General features: G+C 38.2%; 2 protein-coding genes across 3 annotated transcripts; both read left to right on the top strand.

Moving 5' to 3' along the window:
• On the top strand, positions 1-1402 carry LOC111330040 (serine protease 23). Its single transcript, XM_022934828.2, has 2 exons — positions 1-152; positions 274-1402. The coding sequence occupies exons 1-2, from the start codon at positions 74-76 to the stop codon at positions 1077-1079; spliced, it is 885 nt and encodes a 294-aa protein (XP_022790563.1). The 5' UTR covers positions 1-73; the 3' UTR covers positions 1080-1402.
• Positions 1403-5061: 3659 nt separating this feature from the next.
• LOC111330034 (syntaxin-binding protein 1) lies at positions 5062-26950 on the top strand. Of its 2 annotated transcripts, XM_088757364.1 has the most exons (31): positions 5062-5157; positions 5236-5285; positions 5408-5489; positions 6210-6286; positions 10041-10116; positions 10192-10236; positions 10816-10868; positions 11402-11488; positions 13053-13118; positions 13405-13472; positions 13974-14061; positions 14491-14531; positions 14783-14828; positions 15333-15376; positions 16074-16120; positions 16586-16640; positions 17271-17331; positions 17781-17846; positions 19670-19753; positions 20013-20101; positions 20533-20582; positions 20867-20927; positions 21238-21286; positions 21649-21744; positions 22198-22282; positions 22634-22646; positions 22810-22843; positions 22936-23022; positions 23708-23744; positions 24016-24090; positions 25446-26950. In XM_088757364.1, the coding sequence occupies exons 1-30, from the start codon at positions 5130-5132 to the stop codon at positions 24075-24077; spliced, it is 1827 nt and encodes a 608-aa protein (XP_088613490.1). In that variant the 5' UTR covers positions 5062-5129; the 3' UTR covers positions 24078-24090; positions 25446-26950. The 2 variants fall into 2 exon arrangements, with proteins under 2 accessions (XP_088613490.1, XP_022790557.2); XM_022934822.2 differs by lacking the exon at positions 13053-13118.
• The last annotated feature ends 959 nt before the right edge of the window (positions 26951-27909 follow it).

The following is a 27909-nucleotide window of genomic DNA, read 5'->3' as shown; positions in this document are numbered from 1 at the left end:
CTATAAAAGACGATCAGCATTGAAGTGGAAATCAAAAGAGCTGGTTAATTCAACGCTGTTTGGTGAGAAAAAAATGCTATGCTCTAGAATTATTTTCGTGTTCATTCTAAGTAATTTCATCTTTTGCCGAGGTTTTGAAAATGATTATCAGGGTACGTAAGGATAAAGCAGGTTGTGATTTATGCTACTGCCTTAAACAATGAAGAGAGACTCCTGATTTTAGTTCTAAACAAATGTCTCCCCTCTAATGTTTGACATTCAATTCTGTTACAGACGCCGTTGACCTGAATAAGGCGGACAATAAGAAGAGTACTTTTGAACAAGAAAACACTGATGAATTTGAGAAGGACAAGAGGAAGAGCATCGTGGGCTCAGATGATAGAATTCGCGTACGACCTGCATCATCCCAAGTTCTGCCTTTTGGAGCCGTGGTGAAAGTCAAGATAAGTCCACGCGCAGGGTCATGTTCCGGAATCCTAGTTGGGCCCCGGCACGTTTTATCCGCTGCACATTGTTTTCACAACGGGAATGAGTATCTGGCCCCGAAGAAATCGTTGAACGTTGGTGTTCTTCAGAGTAACCAACGTTTTACCTGGTATCGTGTTAGACAGGTTTCTCTCCCTCGTGCTTGGTACAGCACAACCCCCATGAATCCTGAAGTAGATTACGCAATTTTAACCCTCAAGAGACCCCATGGGAGGTCGTATCTCCCCATCAAAGCTTTCTCCATAAAGAAGCTCCTACCATTCAACTCAATGCACTTCGCCTGCTTTCCGAACGACAAGCAAGAAAATTCAATGTGGTATTCGTCGTGTCCCGTCGGTTGGCAGCCGAACAGCACCAGCTACCGAACAGTCATCATGAATACCTGCGATGCTGCCGGAGGTTGCTCGGGAGCCGGCGTTTATGTGTTAAACCCTAGGAACCAAAATCGATATATCGTCGGAGTCTTGTCGGGAACAGTCAATAGCAGGGCGAAAAATGTCATAACACGCTTGACTTCGAAAAAGGTAAAAGAAATTTGTCGCTGGATTGGAAGGTTGGCAAAATCAGGATGCCGCACCAATGGGATTCAATAAAACTGAACGCTAACGTATCGATTCTATGATCAAACAAGTTTAATTGAATTCAAAATTATATTTTCAATCATCTTTAAATTACATAGAAGGGTAGAATGTGAAATTAATTTAGGTATCATTTCATGAATTTCAAACTTCAGTGAAGGATCGATGTTTTCCTCTTAGTTCGTTGTAAATTGTTTCGCTGGGTGTATTATATTAATTTTCTTGAACACTAAATAGCTAATTCATAAGTTTATAATTACTAAAAGCATCAAAATAATGAATTAAATAGCTCCACGTTATCAGTAGTATCTAAATAAAGTTCCAAACTGGGTGCACAATGGTGTTCATTAATCTCGTCAACTTTTGTAAAGTGACAGACTGCTCTTTGTTTTAGCAAGGGCGCAACCGTTGAAATAGGCGGATTCATGCTGACGTCATTGTTTACATTTTTGCTCATTTGCATACGGCTTTGCGTAAAGAAGGAAGCATGTTAGATACAAATTGACTTAAGGCAGCTAAAGAGCTAAAAAACCTTAGTACATGGTGAAATTTTTAGCTCTTTGGGTGTAATATTCAAGGAGAAATAATCCATCAAAAACTGCAAAATTTCTGGGTGGCAAAAGCGCTAATGAGCTCATACATTCTATTTAAAATTGTGAGTTTTTAAACCCGTGTTGCACAAAAAGTATTCAATGATTCAGGCTCGTATTCATTGGCCGAGTTAATCGTACTTTGACCTTTCGATATTCAGAACTGATTTATTTTTAGCTCCATCAGAAACTGAATTGCTTATGCTAATGAGGCAACTATTGTAAACAAGGATTCTCCTATACCACGTTGCACTTAGTCTCCCTCGCAGCCGTTTTTAGACTCGTCACGCAACGCTCCTCCCTTTGATGGGGAGGAGCGTTGCGTGACGAGACTAACAACGGCTGCAAGGGAGACTACGTTGTACTCGGCAATTTTCGAATTCTCCGTCGCTGGTTTATGGTTTCAGATGGACAAAGCGTTAATCGAAGTGGCATAAGAGGGGAGAGCTAAAAAACGAAATGCTTCATCATAACACAGGCTCAAGCGCTCCAGGTTTAAAATTCGGCAAAATTTGCGGGAAAAAGCGGCTGGCATTTAAAACCGAGACATTTTGTTGTCGTGAAAGGTATTTTCCTATTTCCAGTGTTTTTTAAGTAGAATATTCATTTTTTAATTATTAAGGGGGTGTACAAAGTTTTTGGAGGCTGTTGCGCAAAAGAAAAGCGGCAAAGCAAACAATGTTTCGAAGCACTAGAACGGAAAATAAAACAAAGCAAAGCGTGACTCAAAATCTGTTTTCCGCGCCAAATAATATACATGAAGAAATTATTCAGTTCTGATTGGTTTAGATAAATGCAGTTTTCAGGTAATTCAGTGCAGAAGAGAGTTAATTCAGTGCAGAAGAGGGTTCATTCAGTGGAGAGAAAGTAACAAACCAGACTGTTTGGCCGGACTTTAAACTTTTTTTTGCACCTTAAAGATATGAAAATTTCATTTCATCGTTTTGATTGAACGCGGTTGTTTTGACCAAACGCACAATGTCACTTGCATGATTTGAATAAATTATTTTTGCACGTGATGCGCGCGCTTTTCTTCTGCATAGTTATGATAAGCTACCTCGTATTTTTTCATGTATATTATCAATATAGAATCACATGATTTTTCTCGTGCAATTTGGGATAAATAAGCAATTGTAAATTTTTCAAAGACCACAAATTGCACTCGCCCTACGGGCTCATGCAATTTTGTTGGTCTTTGAAAAAATTTACTCGTGCTAATTTATTCCAAATTGCACTCGAAATCATGTGATTGCCTATACAAATCCTAGCACATGTGCAGACGTTATTCAGCTCTGTCGAATAACAGTCGATTACTCCCAATACTTGGAAAATGTGACAATAGCTTCTTACCCAATGATGCATAATATTTGCACAAGGTGTTACCTCAAAAAAAATATAAATTTATTGCTACAAGTGGGGGGGGGGAGGGGGAGCAGGGGGGAGGGGGTTACAGCCTCCCACTTGCCGATCCCGCACCGCGTTCTACCGTCTTCCGTACTTTTTTGTCCGTCTGCCTCCCGACTCCCGCCCTTCATTGTCTTATTCTCTCTTCAGGTTGTAAAAAAAGATCAGAAACCTGGGTTTTAGGAAAAGCCGTGCAGACAAACTTAGAGGCTTCCCTATAGCGCTGGTAGAGCATTATTGAATATCATGACATCGCTCGCGGCGCCCGTGGGCAAGATGAAGCGAATCCTCCCGGGGCCCATCTTGCCCGCTCGGGATTGCCCGCATTGATCCCGCGCATGAAAAATTGATTTCGAACTAAGTTCGTAATTCTTGGACAATTTCAAAGATGGAAACGCAAAAAATGGCAGAAGATAGTAAAACAAAAAGGAAACAGAAACGACTCTTGTAAGTTGTTGCACTACGAACACAATTGGCTTTCTTTCCCGGTTCTCGAAGTAAACAAGTCACTCTTAATTCTTAATAAAGCGAAATATTTTAGCAGTATAATAAATCCTTTATTAACCAAGCTTGTTCGGTCGAGATGGCTAGATATTAGCCTAGTTCTTTTTTCGCATTTTTCTGGACCTCAACTTCGTCTCGGTTCACGAAAAGCCAAAAAAAAGAACTCGGCCAATATCCAGCCATCTTGACCTCACGCTTGGTTAATAACGCATATTTATTGTTCAGTTGATTAATGATTCAGATTTCTTCATAAAGTTGAAATCTTTAAAACCAGAAGCGTCGCTTGAGATAAGGTGTACGGACGAGTAGAAAATATCGAGCGGCCAAGGCTCTTTAAACTAGGATCGTCTGGGGGCAGGGCCCCTCTAGAAAACTTTAGACTTAAGAGTCTCGGAAATGCCATTCCCCACGTCTTTTGCAGAGAATTTTGATACATAAATACGGAAGGAAAATGCATTAGAAAGTGCGCGTTGTTTATTTTACATCTCTAGTGTCATCGGTAAGGTAAGGAATCCATTAACCAATACTATTAAATTAAACCTCGGCTAGCTGCGGAAAGTTGTACATACATTTCAACGCCTGTAAAAAGCAACTGTGTGATTTTCTGATTATAACTAAGGTATTTACAGAAACGGAGTCCGCGATATAGCTAGGGACTGAGTTTAATTTTCATTGCCATACCGAAAATACTGAGGCTGATCAATAATCCTCTGACGAAATTTGACCTGACTCGCTTTGTTCGCTCGAGAATTTCGACAATTACAAATTTTGACAAATTTCGACAAATTCATTCATTAGGACTTATCACGTAACCCACTTCAATGGGTATCCAGTTCCACCCCTATTATGCCGTTTTTTTTCAGCAAATAGAAGTAAAAAAACTTTGCCTTCGGAAACAAGATTTTGCCCATGATATTCTTCTACTTAAAAGAATGTCATAATCGTTCGAAATTTTCTCTGGAACTTTTTCAAATTCTCCTTCTCTAATAGTTACTATTGCGGTTTGTTGCGGCACAAAATGGCCACGCAGTTTAAAAACAAAAAACAGCACGAGGCTAGAGCTAGCGGCACCTAAGTTTTTTTTAACTTTTCCCGATATTTTCTAAATAAAGTCAATACAATACAGTTGTTTTACCTCAAAAAAGCAGTGGAGAGGCTTCACCTCGAAGAACACGATTGCTAATGCTTTACAACCGGCATGAAAGAATGGACTTTCCACTCACGTTTTTCCTTTCCGCTTAAAAACGGCAGAGGGCAAATAGCAAACGAGCTAGCAGACGACAACCAAATGGCTGGAAAAATTGGTCACGTGGTCACCTTTGCCGTAAACGTCATGATAACCTTTCTTTTTGCACACTAAAGAAACCCCAGATTTTTCCAAGTGGTCGTGTTTTTCATTTTTGCTCCTCGTAACCTGCGTTTCATAACCATTTGTTACGGTTGGTCACGTAACTTTACGCGCCTTTAGCGTACGCCGCGCGCGAATAGGAGTGGGCACCTCCCATCTGGCCAGGTCGCTAAGGAAGTCGCCATCTTTTTTTGTGGATAGAAAGTGATCGAAGCTATCATGTCTTTAAAGGCTGTTGTTGGACAGCGTGAGTTTGAATGTTTCCCCTCACTATTTCTTTTCCCTCAGGCGTTCATGAATTCTGTCCTTTTTTTCTGTCACGAAGGTCTCATGCAAGATGTGATTCGCGAAGTCAAAACGGACAACGAATGGAAGGTGAGCATACGGAAATCTAAAATTCTCTTGTCAGCTGAGTGATGTAAACATTAGCTTGATGGTTCACCGAAGCACGACTAAATCCTGGAAATATATTCAATCTGAATTGGTCAAAATAATAGGTTCTTGTGGTGGATCGTCTAAGTTCCAGGATAATTTCATCATGCTGCAAAATGCACGACATCGTTGAGGAAGGCATAACAAGTGAGTTTTTTTTATTTATTTATCTTTACCACTGGAAATTCGACCTGTAGTGCTATGCTTATAGTAAGATTATCATGTTAATAATCCCCCATCATAATTAGACAGGAATCCAAGGAGATACGAAATGAATTACCCAACAGTTAACGTGCAAACTTGTTAGCAGAAATTCATATGATGGTGACGATAATATTGTTTATGTACGAAAAAATCGATCGTTTGATGTTGTCTTTAGATATTGATCGACATTAATCTTCGTAAAATTGACACCTTCTTATGATCTGAAAAAATCTGTGAAAAACTGGCTAGATTTGATTTATTTCATTTTTTTCTTAAATAGCAAATATGAAAGTTTTATACATGTTGGGAAACAAATTATGCATAGTTGTAAGATTTGTTCTTGTATATCATTGTCAAAGAACCCCTCCTGTTCATGAATTCCATATTGGCCTGTGACTTATGAATGTTAAATGGACAAAACGTTTTATCTGTTACCCTTTTGAAGAAATAAGAGTTTGATTTATGGTAAACCTCTCTCTTTTCTCTGATCCAATTCTTGCCATTCGAGCAATTGATTAGTAAAACACAAAAGGTAACATGAGGTGTAGATCAGCTATATCCATATGAGATAAGGACAATTTTAATCAAATTGAGGTGTTTATGTTGAAGAATCACATCTGCCATGGATGGTATTAATATTTACTGCCTGATGAATTTTTTCAGTTGTTGAAGATATTTCCAAAGTCCGCCAACCACTACCAACCTTTGAGGCTATATACATTTTGACACCTGAGGAAGCGGTGGGTTATCTATAAACTATTACAGAACTGTTGATCAGAGCTGGTAGCAGGCTAAAACCACCAGCCAGTGTGCCACTTTCAGCCAGTTGACTTTACCTGATTTACTTTAAAGTGCTTATAACCCCCAAAAAATTGTTTGACCATATTAAATCTCTCTATTGTGTGGTTCCAGAAAATATCCATACCCCCCACAGAAGACTTTTTAATTTGCACCCCCACCCCCCAGGATTTTCCATTCCAGGGGGTCTTTGATGACCCCCCCTCCCCCCAGGAATTTCCAGAATTTTAATCGGGGACTTCTTACCACCTTCGAAAATTCTAAGTGGTTTTTGTACTTATCAAAAGAGAAAGTGAATACACGTAAATACAGTAGAATTTTATTACAATACTGAAAACATGAAGGTTAACTTTAATAAAAATATAGCGCTTTGTTAAGCTTATACTTTTAGCTTCATCGCCATCATTTTGGCAAATCATATCCGTGTTGTTTTTATGTAAGATTATAAGCTTAAACATCTGGGTTGCAAAATTTAAACTGATTTAAAGCGTTGACTGTTCCACGTACGTTTTCGTGCTAATTCCGATGAGAACGTTTCACTCGCTTAAACAACTTTGCAAACGGTAGTAAATAAAACAGAAACTAACAAGGTTCCTTTGTCTACACATTTTGTCACTTTCTTCAGATTGATTCTTATTTAAAGACCGAAAACTTCACTAGCACACACATGTTAACTAGGTTTCGTGAACATCATCACAATTTACTAGAGTAGCTAGGTAGCCGGGCCTTCTGAAGGTCGAGCAAGAAATGGGAATGAAAGTACTCCAACAACCGTGGATAATAATGATCGGACCAATACTCATGGTCTTAAAATAAGTGAGGAGAATTCGCTACCTTTCTATAATCAAGAAATGGATAGATATTTTAGTCTTCTTGGATAAGGACGAATAAACCGTAGGCCCCGTCTCCTGCAGGGTTAGGGGTAGGAGATGTTAATTTCCCACGGACGAGATTACTGTGTGGTGGATGTCCTCCCCTGGGTGGGATGGGTGGGTATTGGCCCTGAAAAGCCCCTATTGGGAGTGGTCAATTAACCAATGTATGTATGTAATAATGATAATATTTGACCCCGTTTCTAGCTTTGGGAGGTTGTAGCGCTAGCTAACTCAAAGAAAAACACAAACATTAAAGCTTATAATGTTAACTTTATCTCAATAGCCAGGAAAACTGACTTTTGTTTCAAAACAATGTACGTGAGTATGTTCTTGCACTTCAGATCGATCGTATGTTGTTTTCAATGTTTTGTACATGGTTCGTCACCCTTTGGAAAAGTAGTGTCCCACAAAACCCCCCTACCCCTCAGAAATTACTGCCCTTGAACCCCCCCCTCAGAATTTCCGATGATCTTCCATGGGGGGGGTATAGATATTTTCTGGAACCACACTTTGCACTGAGCAAAATGCTGCAAAAATTTGTGTGTTTAGTTAAAACCCCGATTTTTTCTGAATTTTCAAAGTCGTGGAAAATCGCATTTTTTCAAAACATGATCTAGGCATGGAATTACCAAGATGGGTCTGGGTCGAGCACAGTTTGTGATGTCATTCTAGGCTTTCCAATGAGTTTACTTCAAGGACTGGATGAAGTATCTTGACGGATATGCCTGATAAGTGCATTGTTTTCGGCTGTAGCAACACTCCCAACAAAGAAAAAAGAATAGCACTTCATCCGATACCTCTTTATGGGGCAGATGACCCAGAGAAAAAAAAGAGAAGAAAGAAGTGGGTTGACTTTGTGCAATTGAAGCATGCACATTGGAAACATACAAAATACTCAGCCATGTGTTCCACTCGGTCGTTCGAAACTAAACTTGACTTTGAAAAATCATAAAAAATCGTGGTTTTATCCAAACACAAAAATGTTTGTGCCATTTTGCTCAGTGTAATAGAGAGATTTAATATGGCCAAAACATTTTTGGGGGTTACAGGCACTTTAAGTTTAGATGAAAAATCAGTTATTGAAATACCATAATGATTAAAGAAATTTGTACAGAAGTAGTTTTCCAGTTTTTTAGTGGTATGGCTTGCATGGTATGCCAATAACAGTACCAATAATGTGTCACTCAATTCCACTGTCAGAATGTATTTGAATGTTCTTGCAAACTTTGCAGGAGACCTGGGACATCTACCATGTCAATAATTCTCAATCTTGGGTTGTAATCTAAGGAAATAACATAACATCCACAATAATCTGGCCTTGTGCTATTTATTACTAGCCCAATGTTTTTAAACCTATTAACAGCCCAGCTATTAATAGTATTATTATTGGATTTGATAATACTAATAATAATACTAATAATATTACTCTTTTTTTTAATTCAAAGCATGATATGATCTTTATTTAACAATAATTTCCATAAAATCCTCTACAATACAAAATGTTAACAGCATAAAAACCCTTCCAAAATAACTCACTTTCGGCTCACATCTACTCCTTTTTTTCTAAAGTCAAAGTGTCTGGAAAACTATAAATAAGGGAGTCAAATCTGAACAGATTCAAAGTCTAATAATCTGATAAGTAAAAGCATATCTAAAACTATACAGAAAAGAGAAAGGTGAATGGCAAATCTAGAACCCCATATACAAGGCTGCTAAAAATCATTAAACAATGTCAATGGCTCCCTCGGCAGCTACAATAATATTAATAATAATAATAATAATAATAATAATAGAATGATGATGATGATGATATAGGTGTTGTAGAAATATTATGTTACAGCCAAAGAATACACCTAATGGTGTCTCCGGTAGTGGGGCTTCATCTTTACTACCAAAGAAAAGAAGTTAAAAGAGAAGCTATCAAGGGGGTTCCATGAACAGCAGTTTGGCATGTTGAGGCCTTCCCTGCTTGCCAAAGCTGATACCATGACTTTAGATTGTTATATATGGTCCATTTTATGACTGCAACAATTTCCTATTGTCAAATTACCACTGCTTTAATCCAATGAATATTTGTGCTCATGCATGATTGGTCTACACACATCATGTGATTAACTATGCTGCAGCTAAAAGTGGGGAATATCCAAGGATATAATCATAGTCATATTCCTCTATTTTCAAACGTAACATCTGCCTCGATAAAGGCATTCATTTAAAAATTTAATTCAACATGAGAGAGCATTTAGCTATGGTTACAGGAGAAGGGACAATTGTTTGTTTATTCAGTCATACAAGAGAACACTGCAAGGTAAACTTCCCACACAGTAAACATTAAGCTCTTTGTAAATATTTTTTCCCACATGTTGCAAAAATATTTTAAGTATAGCAAACACAATAACCTCCACTTGGAGCGAAATATGTTTTTATATTTGTCCATGGACTGACATTACCTGTTTCTTGAAGCTCACAGTTTTCATCAAGCTTTCCCCTTAGAAAAGTATATAGCAGACACAATAACCTCCACTTGGTGCGAAATATGCTTTTATATTTGTCCGTGGACATTATCCATTTCTTGAAGCTCACAGTTTTCCTCAAGCTTTACTCTTAGAAAACTGTTTGCATCTCAAGAACAGGTATCCATGGACAAATATCCCAGCAAATTTACACATCAATTGGTGGCTATTGTTTGTATTTTACCATGACTCCCAATCAGAGAGTAACCAATCATTAAAGTGCAGTACCACTGTAGAGGCATTGTAGCCACTGTGCTAGATTGAATGGAATCACTAATTACAACAAATCTGTTTTCAAATACACACAGTCAGTTAAAGCCTTGGTTGAAGACTTCACCGAAGGAAATCACAGATATAAGGGTGCTCATGTCTTCTTTACAGAAGGTACAAAGTAATTTGTTTTAATATTTGTAGATGTTGGGTATCAGTGCTAAATGAATACTTTTTATCCTACACCAGTTTGTCCAGACTCCTTAATCAGTGAAATTACAAAGATATCTAAATGTAAGTACAGCTTTTCATTTGTTTTATAGTGTACAGTATTTCTGAACCAAGTATAAGGTAACCAGGATGGTGAAATATGCACATGTACTGGACCTTTTCCTGTTTGTAATTCTGTCCACATTTAAAGTCTTTTCCCATGTTATTATAGTATTGATCACTGTATACAGCATCTAGTATTCGTTGTGCAAGCTTTTGCTTACTGTCTTTGTGTGAGTCATGTCAGTAATCCAAGCTGCTGCTAGGTTCTGGGGAGCATGGACGGCACCATATGTGGCTTAATATTGTCGTGGGCTCTCCTCCTTGCTTCAAGGATTGTTCCTGGCTGTTTAGTTTTCCTGTCTCCACAAAAAAAAAAAAACTCTCCAAATTCCCATTTTGACCCAGAAAACAATGTAGAAGGGCCACCTTTTAAAAGTGCCATTACTAAATTAAAATTTCTTTTCTCAATTTTTCAATTTTTTAATTTTTTTACTTCTCTCATTTCTCTATTTTTCACATGAATGGAACAATGATTCAAATCAGCTGGAGGTGTTTTTATCACAGACGATTAAATTTAATTTATTTTGTCCTCTTCCTTAGATGTAAAGACCCTGAAAGAAATAAACATTGCATTTCTACCATTTGAGTCTCAGGTATTTTGCTCTAGTAATAAATTTTTGCTTAATTTCACCATCTTTGACTGTGCTTTGTAGCCTCCAAAAGATATCTATTGAACAGTCAATCTATTCACATTTCAAGCTGTTAATTCAGCAAGTTTACTTGTTGTCTGCAACCATCAAAGAATAAACTGAATTCTACGGATGATATTGAAGAATGTTCCAACCTCACCATTAGAATCTTCAATCAAAGATAGGTAAATGGAAAAACAGCATAATTTGTGGTTTGACATGAACCTTTTGTTTCAACAAACTAAACACAAGTGAGCAAAGAAGAACAATTTTGTACAGTGTTTGTATTATTGAACATAGAAACCTTAAAGGACAGCAACTTTTAAAAACACAACCTAACATGAACAGCATCAGGTCCATGCAACTACAACAAGTCTTCCCTCAGGGGGCAAAATAATGTTTATAAAGCAATCAAGATCCTAACCTTTGAAATTCATTGTTTAAGTTATTTTATTTATTAATGTTACAGTTTTATGAACAATTTTTTTGTTGGTTAGGTTTACTCTCTGGACACTCCAAAAGCATTTCACAGTTTTTATGGGCCTGAACCATCAGACCAGTCCCAACGATTCCAATATTCTGAGGTACCTGACTGTTTTAATTTGGATTATAATATTACAAAAATGACTGGAATGTTGAATGGGTGCAAAATTGTTGTTTTGCAGCAACACTCCCGAATTTGTTAAATTCCTCCGACATGTCACATATTCTTAAAGTGGAATCAAAATCAAGTGAGGCTATGTGTAGGGTTTTCATCTGTATTAATTAAAGTAAGAAACATCTTGAGACATCTTACTCTGCCAGGTTTTCCCTTTAATTCTATCCGATTCATTAGCATGGAATGAATTAGGGAAGTTTTGCTTGGAAGAGTCAGAGAGAGCTGAAAATAACTTTCAATTGATAACAGTGGAATTAAAAGGCAAAAAGCTGGTTAAAGTTGGAATGGTTGCAATACAATATTTGAACCCATTTTGTGATTCACTGATTTTTGTAATATTTCATAGGTATGTTTTTCAAAACAAAATTAATGTTGTGAGTTCTTAATTCAAAACTGTAGTTAATCAGCTCATGCAAGGATATTGCTTTTCACTGTTTGTAATGATAAGGAAAGAGGAAAAAAGAGCAATGCTTTTTGTTACACCCGTGGAGGCGTGGTGGCCTCATGGGTGGTGTGCTCGATTCCGGATCAAGTGGTCTGGGTTCGAGCCCCGGTCGGGGACATTGTGTTGTGTTCTTAGGCAAGACACTTTACTCTCACAGTACCTCTCTTCACCCAGGTGTATAAATGGGTACCGGCAAATTTAATGCTGGGGAGTAACCCTGCCATGGACTAGCATCCCATCCAGGGGGGAGTACAAATACTCTTAGTCGCTTCATGCAACAGAAACCGGAGTTAAGCACCGGCCTGATGGGCCACTAGGCTCGTAAACAGACTTTACCTACCTTTTTATTACACCAGGACATTTGACAAACATTGTTTGAAAATCAGTTTAACAGAACTTACAAATATTTATGATTAAATACTATATTTTGAGAATATATCAACAAAGTTGAAATGGGCTAACGCTAACCGACGAAGGGCTAACGCTCAAAACGTCAGCTTTTATAATTGTAACGGTGGCCAATTTACCATTTCAACTTTGTTAATATAGTCATATTATTTCATTACCCCCACCGACACAACCCCAAACAGTTTCTTTAGAAACTATCAGCCTTTATTCACTATATTTTGGCGACTATCTGTTGTTAAAAGTTTGAAAGTAATAGAAGGGGAATTGTTTTATAGGTTCAAAAATTGTTTTATCTTATTTTGTGTGGAGCTCATTCTAGTTAAAAGACCTGGTTTATGCTTTTCATTTTAAAGTAAGCTCTCGGGGAGATGATACTTTATTAAAGTGAGGTCTCATCAAACTTTTAAATAACTATACCTAGATGTAAAAAAAAAAAAACTTTGACTTTAATCAATTTACAGCAAATAAATATAAGTACATACAAACATATAATTAAATAGCTTTTGGAAGACCTAGCAACAGGAATGAACTTCCCTAATGATAAAGGCCGCCAGAAAATATAAATTTATTGTTGTAAGAAAGTCTATTTGAGTGTTATATCTGGCATTTGCGTTAGCTGTTGTTTTGTTTACTTCAGAGTGATTCCAGGAGCATTCAGCTTAAAACTTTATCAACTGTGAGTGCACTGGAATCATGTTCTGAGGTACAAGGTTGTTTGGTGCTGTTTCTAACCCTTTACCAATGTGACACTTCCATCATCTAAATTATGTATTCAGAATTTCGAGCTATCGACCTATCTTTGCTTTCAATAAGTTCTGATTATGTAAACTTTGGTTACAAGGGTTAAAAACAGACAATGAACATTTCATCAATACTTTGGTTCCAACTTATTTTTATAGGGTATGTTATGGTGTACCGATAATGAGCATATAGAACAAAAAGAAAGAAAAATCACCTGAAGTTTTTCTGACATTATTCTCTTTTCGCAGAAAATAGCAGAACAGATTGCAACTCTTTGTGCTACACTGGGTGAATATCCATCTGTAAGATACAGAAAGTAAGCACAGTAACTTTATTTACATGACTAACCTCTGTGAAACTTTTGGTCCAAGTTACCTGTTTATACTTATTTGGCGCAGAAATCCTGTGATTTTGCCCTCCCCAGTATTTAGGGTCATCCTTTTATTCATTTCAATGCAATTAACAAAGCTGATTGTTAACTCTTGGCAGGTTTTTCTAGTCAGCTGTCAATCATGCAAGAGCAGGTTCACAGCTAGATCTTTAAATTCTCAGACAGCCATTTTGGCAATTAATTTTCTGTAGTCCTGAGCTGTTTTGTAATGGTCATTTTTGGCCACTTTAGTCTCTCCTCTTATTGTCGCTATCAGTGTTAGTGGGTTCCCATAATGGTGGCTTATGCCTGGATTGGGGAAATTTGACAGCCATGTGTGTTATTCTTTCTGGGAGCTGGCAAGACACAGTGAAAGCCCCTGTTTACTTCAGGTACTCATCTTTCCTTACATGAGGCAGCTGTGTAACACATAATGTTTTTGAATAGGGATGGTCTCCATCTTGCTGAGCTGGCCAACGCTGTACAGACTAAACTACATGCCTACAAAGCTGATGATCCAGCTGGTATGGGAGAGGTATGTAAAACTCTTCCAGTTTGAACTCCTAGATTTGCCTAAAGTTGGTCAAATTTATGTAATTATGTGTACGTTTGTGCAGGGTTTTAGGTTCAATTTAGTGACCTTACTTCACAAAAATAATGGTCACCAGAAATAAAGATTATAGCAATCGGTAAGAAATTGGTTAAGGACATGTTATGTATTATTAGACAGTTTACCACACTGTCCATTCCACTTATTTTCTTATGGCATCAACATGGAGAGTTTTGAGGCAGATTTAGCCACAAAATTTTTTTTTGGTACCCACCATATACCTAGTGCTGGCCTTCTCAATTCCTCACAGGAAAATAATGATTTAACAATGGCCAGAAGGGTATCACATGGCACCTTAATTGGAATTTCCTTCAGGGTTTATTGCTCACATGCAATTTATTTTGCACATTGCAGGGTCCACATAAGCATCGATCTCAACTGATATTGCTAGACAGGTATTTAGTTATTATATTAATATTGATTTCACTTTTCATCCATCTCTGAATGATGTTTTCCTGAGGGAAAGTTAAATAATGTATTTCTCAGCTTGGTTTGTTGGCTACTTTTACATGTTTTTACAGGTTGTGTCATAAAACTGACCTGCATTTTTCTATGGTGGCCAATTCAAAAGATCTTACCTGGTATATTGAAAATTTGTCGGAATTTCCATCTTGATGCTACACTATCATGTAATATTTTTTTTCAGAGGATTTGACCCCGTCTCGCCCCTCTTACATGAACTCACATTTCAGGTTTGTAATAATTCAAAGGTACAAAGTGCATTCTTCAGGGAATATCCATGGCTGGCTCTTTTGTTCTAAGTTTTGTATTAACCATGTCAGTTATGAAAAAGCTGACTTACCTATGTTTCATGGTCAGCCTGCTGACTCTCTTAGTGAGGCCATGGCTGGCTTTTGTGTTCTAAGTTTTGTATAAAAGCAATGCATGTTTATTGCACATAAGATTTGTGTCTACTACACACCTTTCTATAAAATTATTAAATGTTAACTTTGGACGCATACTTTAACAGTTCTATGGGCTCTCTTCCCAAAAAAAATCTGATAACTGTATAGACCTAAAATGATATTGAATATTCTAGGTCAGTTTAAGGAATACTAGTATGGGTTGCAGCTCAAAAGTCAATCCATTCTGTTCTGTATCCTGGTTTTGTTATTTTTCTAATTCAAGCTCAGTTTTCTACCTAAGAGCCTTGCAAAGTGGCAATGTCAAGTCAATTATTTTTCCTACTTCTCCAGGCGATGACTTATGATCTTCTTCCCATTGTTAATGATGTTTACAAGTGAGTTTTGTTACTTCATCTTGTGGAGTTTAAGAAGTTTCATTGTGATTATCAATCGATATCATAGTTGTTAAATTACCTATATCCATTCAGTTCCTTCAATATTTTACTGGTGTGCAGTGTATAAATTTGCTTTATGGTTGTAAAGGGAAACTGTTACTCTGCTAATAATATACATGAAAAAATTTCTCAGTTCTGGTTGGTTAAGATGAATGCAGTTTTCAGTTAATTCAATGCAGAAGAGAGTTAATTCAGTGCTGAAGAGGGTTAATTCAGTGCAAAGAAAGAAACAAACCGAACATTCTGATTGGTCAGAATGATTGGTCAATGTCAAGGTCAATGTCAAGGTCAATGTCACTTGCAGGGTTTGAATAAATCATTTTTGCACGTGATGTGCGCGCTTTTCTTCTGCGTAGTTATGAGAAGCTACCTCGTATTTTTTCATGTATATTATTAATACATAATCACATGATTTTTTCGTGCAATTTGGAATAAAAAAGCACTTGTAAATTTTTTTCAAAGGCCACAAATTGCACTCGCCCTACGGGCTCATGCAATTTTGTTAGCCTTTGAAAAAATTTACTCGTACTTATTTATTCCAAATTGCACTTGAAATCATGTGATTACCTATACTAATTTCATTGTTGGTATTACACTACACAATGCTTGTTGTTTACTGGTAATCTTGTTGCGGTAGATATATTTCATCAACTGGTAATGAAGAAAAGGAGACTGTTCTTGATGGTGAGTGTGGTATTAATGTGTTTCTGGACAGTGCCCCACCTGGAGGCTTGTCCAGGTCATTGTGGTTTGTTCTTCCTTGAAAAAAAATTACTTTCATGGTGTTTCTGTCAACCAAGGAATATAAATGAGTGGGGGCAAATTGTCAGGGGGGGGGGGTAATCTTGTGATGGATTGGCGTCTCATCTAGGAGGGAGTAATAATAGTCATAGGTTGGAGGGACCTCACTCGAGTATATACTTTTATAACAATTCTGCTCCCAATTGCGGGCAGTTTGTCCTCTGCAAAAATGTATTCATATATGTATATTTGACACCAACAAATAGTCGTGTTCTCGTGAAGTTAAATGGATTACTCAATAATCAACAGAAAGTAAAGGGAATTGTGCATTTGAATTACCAATAAAAAGTATCCGTTGTTTTTAAAACTGTGCAAATCATAGTACTGTTGTAATTTCTCTGTTTACAGAAAATGATGAAATGTGGGCAAAGCATCGTCATGAACACATTGCTGATGTTTTGAGGTACAGTTGTGCATTTTACAGATTCTACTTTAAACTTTTTGGCTTCTCTGTCTAATGTTCGGTCATAGCTTCGTTTTGGATAATCTCTTTACAAAATGGCGGCTTTCTTGTCAATCTATACGATTTTTCCGTGCTTTTTCATGGCACGAATGCGTGATTAGCATGGAGTAAAAGACATTTTTCTAACCTAATTGATAATTTTACGGGAAGGCTTTTACTCGTATATCTGAGATAAGCTGTATTTGATATTGTGATTACTTTAACCATTTTATCACTTGTTGAAAGCTATTAGAGAGATTTAGCACCGCGTTTACGTGAAACGTGAACGGCAAGAATGACCACGTGACCTTATTTTTCCCGCCATTTTTTCACGTTTGCCAGTGGCGCTTTGCCGTTTAATCTTCGTGAAAGTAACCTGTTTCGCGTTTGCCGTGTACGTAAGATTTTATTCACTTTTTCTCTCACAGAGTAGTGGATAATACCCTTGTAAGTCATACAAATGCGCCTTCAAATCCGCCATGACGTGAGCTCACGCGAAGTTAAAGCAGCAAGGTTCACGCTATTTTACGTGAAACGTGAAAGGACAAGCTGACGTTTGCCGTTTCACGTATTCTATTATACTTTTTATAGGAAGGTCAATACGCAGATTAAAGATTTTGCGACAGACAAGAAAATTTCCACTTCTAATAAGGTAACGTGTGAGATTTTATTTGATATGGATTGTACCACTTGAACCATTACAAGACGCTGCACGCTAACCATTTCTTATATAACATTGAGACTTTTAAACCTCTTTCATTTCGTGTAGATGGGAAAGTGGATCGAGTGTATTAGCCAAACAGAACGCGCGCTTTTGCAAAGCTATGTTTCAACACTGTTTGGCAGTCATGTTACTTATATAATGAGTATTTTTAGGGTAGACAATAAGGAGAATTACTAATGAGATCTTGGGATTGAAAGCCGGGTATGAAGAATATGACGAGGTTGCTATTTGGTTGATTACATCGCAGCGCGTCTTTGCTTTGTGTTTTATTTGATATGGAGGCCATTAGTTGAGCAGAACTGCACAAATTGACATCTAATTTTGAAAGGTTCCCAAAACATAGCCCATATCAGAGAAACCATTTTTTTTTTTTTCAGACAACAATGAAAGATCTGCAAGTAATTCTGAAGAAAATGCCGCAGTATCAAAAAGAAGTCAGCAAGGTATGTGCATCGGATAGTTTGAGAAAAGGGTTTTTCCCCACATGTTTGAACTGCATTAAAACTTTATGAACTTCGTACCTTGAGCCGTTGACGTAGAGGTAGCCTCGAAAACGAAATTCCATTTTTTTTTCTCACAATATGCAGTTAGCCTTTTTCGAGCTCTCAGTAGGAATGAGAGAAGGAGCGAGCGCGCGAAAAACGGCGGCATTGTGAGTCGCTAAGATCAGTTTGTGGCATAGCTTTGAGAGGAAGGTAAGGTTCTCCTCGGTCTTTGTTGCTACGTGTTAGCCAACAATCGGCTGACGGATAGCCTGACTCTGAAGGTGTTACATTGAGTGGGTCGTAGTCGATACTATTGAGGCATGAAAACATCTTCCATTTTGCTGATTTTCTTGAAGTCAGGGAGAAGTACAGTTTACTTTACATTAGGGAGCTTAAGCAGGAGAGACTTCGGGGATGACGCCGCCGTCAGATTCCCGACGGCTTGGGTTTGACGTCGTCGCTCTCCCGCCAAATGTTAATTTGTTAAGCACGGATGCTGTTTTGCCAGGACACGGCCATCCTCTGTTCCTGATATACTTTTGTTTCTTCTCCGGTTATGGCCAGTTTTAAAGAGTTTCGTCAGACCCTTCTTGTCTACTACGATGCTGATCTTATTAGTGATGAGGATTTTATAATCTTATACGACTCGTTTTCCTCACGAAATCCAGATTTTGCTTATGATTCGTACGATCGCTTTGACTTGGATAACATGAACGATGACGAATGCATAGCCGAATTTAGAGCGAGGAAAAGGGATCTTCCAACACTGGCTCAAGTTCTTATAGGATTCCACTGTCATTTCAACTTTCGCAGATAAATAATTTCCTAATAAGCTTACTTACGATTTGGGGGGAGGTTTGGTGCTCGTTGCATCCTTCTCCGTGGCCATTTCTATCTTCCAAAAACTGTCTCAAAAAGGCACAAACTGCTCTTAAACTAAACTAAAAATATAATTGAACATGGATTGAAATCGTGTGAACCACATAGAAAAGTTGAAAAAAACTACAAAAGCCATGAAATCTCATAAATCCCTCACATTTCACGACGCCGTCAAATACCTAAAACTCACGTCATCGCCGCAAGGAGGACGTCGTCTGTCGGGGGTATGTCATGCGCAATGGACCTAGTCCCAGTCTCAACTGCTCATTGACGGCGGCGGCGTCTTCAAAGTCCTCCTGCTTAAGCTCCCTATTAATAAAGGGCGTAAGTTTCTAAATAAACCGTGGTGCTGCTTCGGTCAGGGAGTATCAAGGTAATTTGGTCTTATCAATTGAGTTGATAATTAACAATTATTCCACTCGCGCGCGTTGGATATGAGATGATAGATAGCCAACGAGGCGCGTAGCGCCGAGTTGGCTATAATCATCTCTTATCCAACAAGCGCGAGTGGAATAATTGTTTTATTTAAAAAAAAACCCACCAAGATATTAGACAAATCTTCTCGACTTTATTTTATAAGAAAAAACCGGCTGTTACAATGTACAGATATTAGATTATGGTATATTGGCTCATATACCATAATGGTTAAGCCAATAAAAAGTCTTGAATTGCATTATCCAATGATCCAGTTTTTAATAATGTAAATTAGCCACCGTAAAGAGTTTCAAAGCTGACGTTTCGAGCATTAGCCCTTCGTTGATTCGCTCTACCGAAGGACTAACGCTCGAAACGTCAGCTTTGAAACTCTACGGTGCCCAATTTACATTATCAGCTCAGTTGATAAAACCGAAATTGCCTTATTTTACATGACTTTGACATGGAAATCTGGAAATTGTTTTCAGTTCATTGTTCATCTACACCTGGCTGAAGACTGCATGAAACAGTATAACCAGACAGCCCTTAAGGAAATTTGTGCCGTAGAGCAGGTGGGTTTGATATAATCAGATCAGAACAAGGGTTTGTAGGACAGAGCTGCTATACCAAAAGTTAAAGTCTGAAATTTACCGCTCAAAAACTTTACTTTCCATAAACTTTTTTCCAGTAAAAGAAAAAACGTTATAAAGGTCAATTTTTTTTTCCTGTAAAAGAAACCTTATAGAATTTCCGAGGCTAATCATTATCCCCCAGTACATCAATCATTTTTCAAGGCGCACACAAGGAGCTTGGTATGTGTTTACACCCTAGGATCTTGCGACAGGAGTGGACAAAGATGGCGAAGGAATCAAAGATCCAATGAAAAGCATTGTGCCACTGCTGTTAGATGGGAATGTCCAGTACGAATCAAATTTTTTATTTATCCTTATTTGTTAAAAAGGTTTTTGCAGATCTTGCCTGTTCAAGTTGGTTGTATTTACTACTTGTGAGAACATTTACCAATTGTCCTAAACAGCATGATTCGCCCCGTCGCAATGTCTCCTCAAGTTATGTCGCCCTTAATTAAGCTCAATTCGTTCGCGCTTAAGGGTAGTTACGTCGCCCTACGTTAGATTGACTGATCATCTGATTGCTGTGCTTCTAAACTTTCAACGGCAGAGACTTCTTGTGGTTTTTCTTTTTTTTTTTTTTGCTTTCATTGCTGTCAGACTGAACTTGTGTTATTGAAACGCTTAGAACTTGAATATTTTTGTGTCGATCTGATACGGTTGATGCGACTTCTCAAAATGTTCTTTCTACTAGTCACAAAACCTTGTCATTTTCTTCACAGCATATCTGACAAAATTCGGATCATACTTTTGTATGTTATTTTCAAAAATGGTAAGTATTGAATTCTTTAAAATGGTACGAGTGGCTTTTAAATGATGTTTGTGCTTTGTAAATGCAAATTTCATTTCCCTTGTTCAGTCAAATTTGCTATTTAAAAAGTTCTTTAAATGTTTATTTCCCTCCCGCCTTGATTAGTTTCGCTATTTTGCGGGTAGGAATTATTGAATAGGTATTTTAATTGCTTAGGTTGGTGAATTTTGTTGTTGTTGTTGTTGTTGTTGTTTTTTTCAGCTACCGAATGTTTTTTCCTAAGTTGTATTCCCTTCTTTCAACAGGAATTAGCGAAGAAAACTTGGCAAAACTCTGTGAGCATGCGCAGATTCCGCCCGATTACCGGTTTGTCAACACTATTATTTGGTTTTAATTGTATTGCTTAATATTTTTTTTCGTCGTGAAAAAGACTAAAAAACCGACTAAATACGAAAATTAACCCCAGCAAATTTAAGCATGTTTTTTATCTATGGATATTGCTTGCAATGAACACTGAAAGAGGAAATATTCTCCTGAACATTGTTAATCAGAATTAAATCTGAAGAGAATCAGTGTAAATTTTCATGGATTAATTTTCGTTTCCAACGATTCAGTGACTAACCTCGCAATTCATTGTGCATTTGGATAAAGTTGAGTTTTTTTCTGTTGTTTTCAGTGCCTTAATAAAGAATATGGCGTATCTTGGGGTTCCCATCGTACAGGATGTATGTATACCTCTTGTTATGCTCTGATTGTAGGTTAAAATTTTCGTCTTTGAGCTCGCGATTTTAAGCTGTGATAATCCAAATAACATGTCGTTGCCATAGGGCGTCAAAGTTTAATGTCATCTTTAAGAGCCCTCGTCCGAATTTTGTATGTTTGATTGGAAACTACTGATTGGTTAGTTTTTCTGTGACGTAACTGAATGCAAGACTAAGTAACCTTCGGTAGTTGTGATTGGTCATTTTGGCTGATATGGATTTTTACACCCGGTTTTGATCAAGTAACTATTTTTACCATATTTATTCGCGGAAACAATGTTTTTTCTTGATTAACATAATGTTTTCTTAAATTATTCTTGCTTCAGTCTGGGGCAAGGAAAGGAGCAAAGCCGGCAAGAAAGGAACGGCAGTCTTTGTACGAGTTGTCACGTTGGGTTCCTGCCGTCAAAGATATCATGGAGGTACAGATAGTGACCTTTCTGCTCGCCTCGAGGAACGTAACCGCTGGGTGGCGAATTTCACCCAATCTCTGGTAGTTTTGTTGCTTGAGAATCTATATTCAAGCATGGGGCTGCTAAACTAGCCTGCGAGCTAGCTCTCTAGAGGCCCGCGAGAAAGCGTGCTAGGAGGCTACCGCCAAACCAGCTGCATTACTTTTCTTAAAAAAAGGAAAAAAAAAAAAAAAAAGAAAGCCTACAAAACTCCACAGAAAAAAAACAAAAAAAAAACAATAAGGGTGCGCGATTGTACAGACTTCTATATTCATGCGTTGTTAGATCAAAACTCAACAACTACATGTAGTTCCCCAACTCATGGCAACTCTTAAATGCTTTTCCACAACCGGGTGTGAAAAGGTGGGTCCCTTCCTTATCAGGAGTCAGCCATGCAATGTTTTGTTAACTTTACTTTTCAAGGAAGCTGTCGAGGATAAGCTCAGCAGCACTTCGTACCCGTTCGTCTCACAACGTACAGCATCAGGGGCAATGAGCAGTAACTTAGGTACGTGAGACAAAGTTCTAACTACGTTAAGTCACGCTGTCTAGGAAGATTTCGTTACACAGAGGCTACACTATCTTACATTTTGCACACTGAAAACACCAAACATTATTGAAAAGAGCGAAATCAAGCAGGATAGCGCGGGCACTTTAAAGTGGATTTTTATCATAATGTGCTCTTTTATTCAATGGAAGCAGTCGACCAGCCACAAATACCTGAGATGAGGCATCGTACTTGAATCAGAAGAATCGGTAGTCACAATATATGTCTGTGTACGAGATGAGCAAGTGGCCCCAACTGTCTAGTTAACAATATCGCTCAAACTCATACCGTTTTTTCCGTTTCCTTCCTCAGGTAAAGCTGTGAGGTTAGCATCTTGAATTTTGAAAAGGAAGGCGCTGTGTTCCTTTCATTTTTTTAATGTCATTGGCTTGACAGATCCACTTTGAAACGATTCATGATCAAATGGTGTTGGATGAGAACTGATCCAGTATTTTTTGTAACCATTTTATTATTATTTGTGTTGACAGCGCCCGTCTTTATGGTCACTGGCATAAAGAGAAGGTACACCATTTATTACTTAATTTTTCAACTCCAAAGACAGTTCTGGACCTTCAGGTTGCAGCTTGAACTAATTTTTTAATGTTCTCTATCAGGGCTCCACCGAAGCTCGGGCAGGCCCACGCCTCATCATCTTTATTGTTGGTGGTGTTTGTTTCTCAGAAACAAGAACGGCGTACGAGGTAAAGAAGTCTCGCCAACTTTGATGATTGTTTTTGAGAACTAGAACGTATTTTGATTGTATGTTGTAAACAGGGGGGCTGAAATCAAAGTGGTCTCAACTGTCAATCAAAACAAAGGACAAACAGCCAATGAGAATGGTTTTAATTTCAGTTTACATTTGATTGGCTGAGAGAGGAGCGTGCGTTTTGTTAAGTACAGTAAAGCAAACAAACAATTTATCTCTTCGTTTATCATCAAAAAATTGTCTTGAGTAGCCTCTCAGGAACGTTTAGAAATGTTGATAAAGAATGTCGGCCGCATTGGAGAGATTCCGTCGTCGCAGATTGTTGCCGCAGATTGTCGCCTCAGATGTCCTCATGCTCAATTGAATTAAAGGCAAATTAAGGCCGTAACAGTGAGGTAAAAAGACTCTCCGAAGCTTCAGATAACTGAAAGATGTTGTTTGGGCTGGGATGGTTGGTCAGGTGGGATGGACGAGGGTTGCAATTTGTCTATAATCTATAAAAATAGAGGATGTGTCCCAACTATTTTGTTGCTGGGAGCAACGATGCGGAGCTCTTACTCGTTACATTTTGACTCTCCTGTCCCCATTTTTGACTTTTAATCTCAAAATGAACTGACTACTACTGGACTGCGAATTCTTGGTTCAGTAAAAGAAACTCAACTTGTGTCTTTGACCTGTAGGTAACTGCTGCGAAAAAGGATTGGGAAGTGTTAATTGGTAAGTGACCCTCAAATTCTAACGGCATCCTTAATGCAAGATTGCGGATCGCTGCAAATTACTGCCTCGTTTGAGGTGTTTTCAAACTCACTTGACACCCACTGACGGCAGACGAAGCTGGTAAGATAATAAGCGCTTAGTAGCAAGAGATGCTTTGGGTGTGTGTGTGTGTTTGCTGGGAAAGGGAGAGCGTTTGAATAGTCGACCTCAGTAAAGTATTGTCAGTTTTTTCAAGTGTGGTCTTTACCATGTTTATTATTACATGGCACAGGCTCTACCCACATCACAACTCCAAACAGTTTTCTGGCCTCATTAAGAGAGTTGGCGGGCTGAACATAAAACATGGGTAAGTCAGCGTTTTCTTAACTGGCATGTTTGGAATGCACAAACCCTCGAGAGAAAAATAACACACACAAAAACAATTAATTGATTTCGTTTACAGTGTCCATAGCTGTAAAATGGAGAACGACACTACAGCTATTTCTGTACCTGGAGCAAATTTGAGAATAGAATAACTACTTCCTCCCGGTTAGCTCAATTGGTTAGAGCGCCGGATTGTGTTGTTCGGAAGGTCGAGGGTTCGAGCCCCGGCCGAACCGATACTCATGGTCTTAAAATAAGTGAGGAGAATTTGCTACCTTTCTATAATCAAGAAATGGATAGATATTCTAGTCTTCTCGGATAAGGACGAATAAACCGTAGGCCCCGTCTCCTGCAGGGTTAGGGGTAGGAGACGTTAATTTCCCACACACGAGAATACTGTGTTGTGGATGTCCTCCCTTGGGGTGGGATGGGTGGGAATTGGCCCTGAAAAGCCCCCATGGGGAGTGGTCAACTATCGTATGTATGTATGTATGTATGTATGTATGTATGTATGTATGTATGTATGTATGTATGTATGTATGTAAACTAACAAGATTTTAGTCATGATTTGCCTACCATTAGATATATCATACAGAGCAATGCCGTGATCTCATCCGAATTGATCCCGCCATTAGTATTTATTTATTTATTTATTTTTAAAACAGCTTTATTGGGTATGACTCATAGAAGTCGTAGATGCAATAGGGTTTGTGCAAACGGGACACAAGGACCATGCGAGGCACTGCCCTTTAGAGGGGCACTCTAGGGTTGGTGCAAACGGGACACAAGGACCCATGCGAGGCACTGCCCTTTAGATGGGCACTCTAGGGTTTGTGCAAACGGGACACAAGGACCCATGCGAGGCACTGCCCTTTAGAGGGGCACTCTAGGGTTGGTGCATACGGGACACAAGGACCCATGCGAGGCTCTGCCCATAGGGGGCACCGTGAGAGTAAAGTGTTTTTCCTAAGAACACGTCATTAACCCGACCAGGTCTCGCACCCGGGCTTCTCGACCCGAAGTCCAATGCACTGGCCTGAGGCCACTAGTTAGCTCCCTTTCAGTTTATTGTCTTAGTGATCACACTTATGGTAAGACAAAACTCAACCCCTTTAGACCTTAACAACAGTAAGCATCATCTCCGGACTGTTCTCTATATAATTCCTTAGGTACTTTTGAAGATAATTCGTCTTAAAATCAAGAGCTTTTTAATTGCGCTCATTTCCTTTATTCTCATGACCATAATGTTTGACTCAGGGGGATACTGTGGGGAGAACTTGGATTCTTGTTACTCTTAGGTTTAAAGGGCTCAGTAATATTCCGTTGTTTTTCTTTCAGGTAATAAAAGATGAAAGAATATAATATTTGTCTGTAATTAATAATGTTATCAGTAAGATGACGATAAGGCGTGGTCACCTTTTGTCCTTTTGTAGCTGGCAGTCTTTTTCTTATTGGCAATGCTAGTCTCCTCGCTTTTTGCACAATTACTTGTTTTCTTTTGTTGACCATTCGCCTTTTGTGCCATTGTGAAAGACTGCCGTGGCACAAGCTATCGACTACTGCATAAGCAGTAACGAAAGAACTGTAGTAGCTCTAATGAAAATTGTACAATTAACTGAACATTTTGAGGTCGGGGATTGGTCATTGATGGAGATTTTGTGTTCTTTGTTTTGTTGTGCAGTTTTAAAAGTCTTTGGGAGATTTTTTCGGATTAAGACAGTGCAGGCTTCAAATAAGATTTAAAAGGATCTGTTTATTAACCTTAAAATAAGAAAATCTAGTTTTCCTCATTTAACTTTTCTGTTCATTGTACAAGACAGATGAATTCATTTTTTGATTTGTCTGTTCTGTTATAGATCACAGACGACATCTAAATTTGTTAAGAACAACGGTAATGCACCCGCTTGCGTCGTTTTTTTATTTTTTTGTTCTACCGAATTTATCGTGATTGCCACTACTGACCAGAAACGGCAAATTTGAATCTGCTTGTTCTCTAGTTTGTTTAGCGACTTTCTACTCTGCTCCTTGATTATTTGAAAGTACATCCCAGCCATTTTAAAAGTTTTTCCGCCTTTCGCGCAGTTTTCTTTTTCGAATTTCCCCTTTGTCAGCCAATTTTTTTAAGGTCAGTGATACTATTACTTTCTGCCTTCAAGGTCAAGGTAATACATATCATATAATAACTGGTTGCCAATATTCCGCTGGAAAATCAAATAAGTAGCCTCTCGTGAACAAAGATTTTGGTGTCAAATTACCAGAGGGCTTCTCGGGAGCATGTTTGAAAGATTTTGTGTTAACTTGTGAGTTTCTCAGAACCTTTTCGAATTGTGTTTTTCATCAGCTTAGTACAATATTATTTTGTGACAGAGAAGCTACCTAACCACAGGTCGAGTCATTTTTTGGGTCTTGCAAAACTAACCTAGACTTAAGAGGAGACTGGAAATATGAGTCCCGTAAGGGAGAGACAGACTGGAGTTATGAGTCCCGTTAGGGATAGAGAGGCACGGCAGGGTCATGATAAAGCAGCAGAGAATTAGGACTCTAACAATGGACAAGATTTTTTAATAAAACGGTTGTTTGATGACGACTTTGAACACTTAAGATTGTAATTTTCTAAGGTGTTAAAAAAGCAGCGACAAAAACAATTAAAAACCACGTCGTAGCACTTGAAGCAAGCGAGTAGATCAGTGTGGCATCAAGGTAGTTGTAAACAGATAGGGGTTTAATTGTTTCTCTTCAATATCTTTACAACTGATATAAGCGCTTATTAACTTTAACTAAACCAGTGGTTTGGTATTTTTCTTAGGAAAAGCAAATTTTGGAAATAAAATGTAATTCGCTCATCTTTTGCGTGGCTTTGTGTGACTATCCAGCTTAGTTCAATTTTTCTCGTCAATTCACTGCGATTTGTTCAAAGTTTCCATAAGCTCTGTTAGCTTTGAGCTTTACCCCACGAGGGACACAATATTTTTAAGGAGGTGGGTGGGTCGAATTGAATGTGATGTGTGGGGTGTAATTTGTCTAGCATTCAGAAATATATGTAACTGCTATAGGACTTGTCACTTATTTTATAAGTGTTGTTAATTCAGAAAAAATTGCCACTGCAGCAGTCAAGTACCGAATCCATCACATCCATTCCAAGAGTCGGTTAAATGTTTGTTCGATGCCCTAGTCCAACATTCTAAGAGAAGTTGAGCTTTCAAAACCTCAGTTGAGTTATACAATGAAATTATTCAGCTGAAGGAAATTTAGTATGAGTGCGCTGAAAGTTGTAGCTTGTGTCAGGCTGTCTGCTAGTGGAAACAATAAAAAGCAAAAGGGCTAACGCTCGAAACGTCAGCTTTTATAACCGTAACGGTGGCCAATTTACCATTTCAACTTTGGTGATATATTCAAATAAAAAGCAGGTGCGCTGAAATGGCAAGCAGGTGGCTTCGGTCCTAGGGGGAACGGCTTGTTAGCTATTTCTCGCTCTTCCTCACTGACTTACAACCCAGAACAAGGTTGAAAAGTTCAGGCCAATTTTTTGGCTATAGGAATTCTAACAGAGCTGGAAAAGGTAGAAATCTTTGCGTGGAACCATAAAGACCGCGCGAGGAAAGTGCACAAAAGAAGTAGAATGATGTTGTGCTCACAAATGCATAACACTATGTCGATTGTTTGAGGACGATGGAGATGATTAATTACGATAAGTCTCTGTCTGAACTAAGTATTTTTTTTCTATTCAAGGCGGAATGTTTGTATGGTCGACATTACCTGAAAAAAATAAACGCTGATGGTGAGTTTAGTGAAAAACCGTTGC

The sequence above is a fragment of the Stylophora pistillata genome, chromosome 4, assembly GCF_964205215.1.
Source record: "Stylophora pistillata chromosome 4, jaStyPist1.2, whole genome shotgun sequence".
Classification (NCBI taxonomy): domain Eukaryota; kingdom Metazoa; phylum Cnidaria; class Anthozoa; order Scleractinia; family Pocilloporidae; genus Stylophora; species Stylophora pistillata.
Note: the sequence above shows the minus strand (reverse complement) of the source record. Positions and strands in the feature narration are given on the sequence as shown.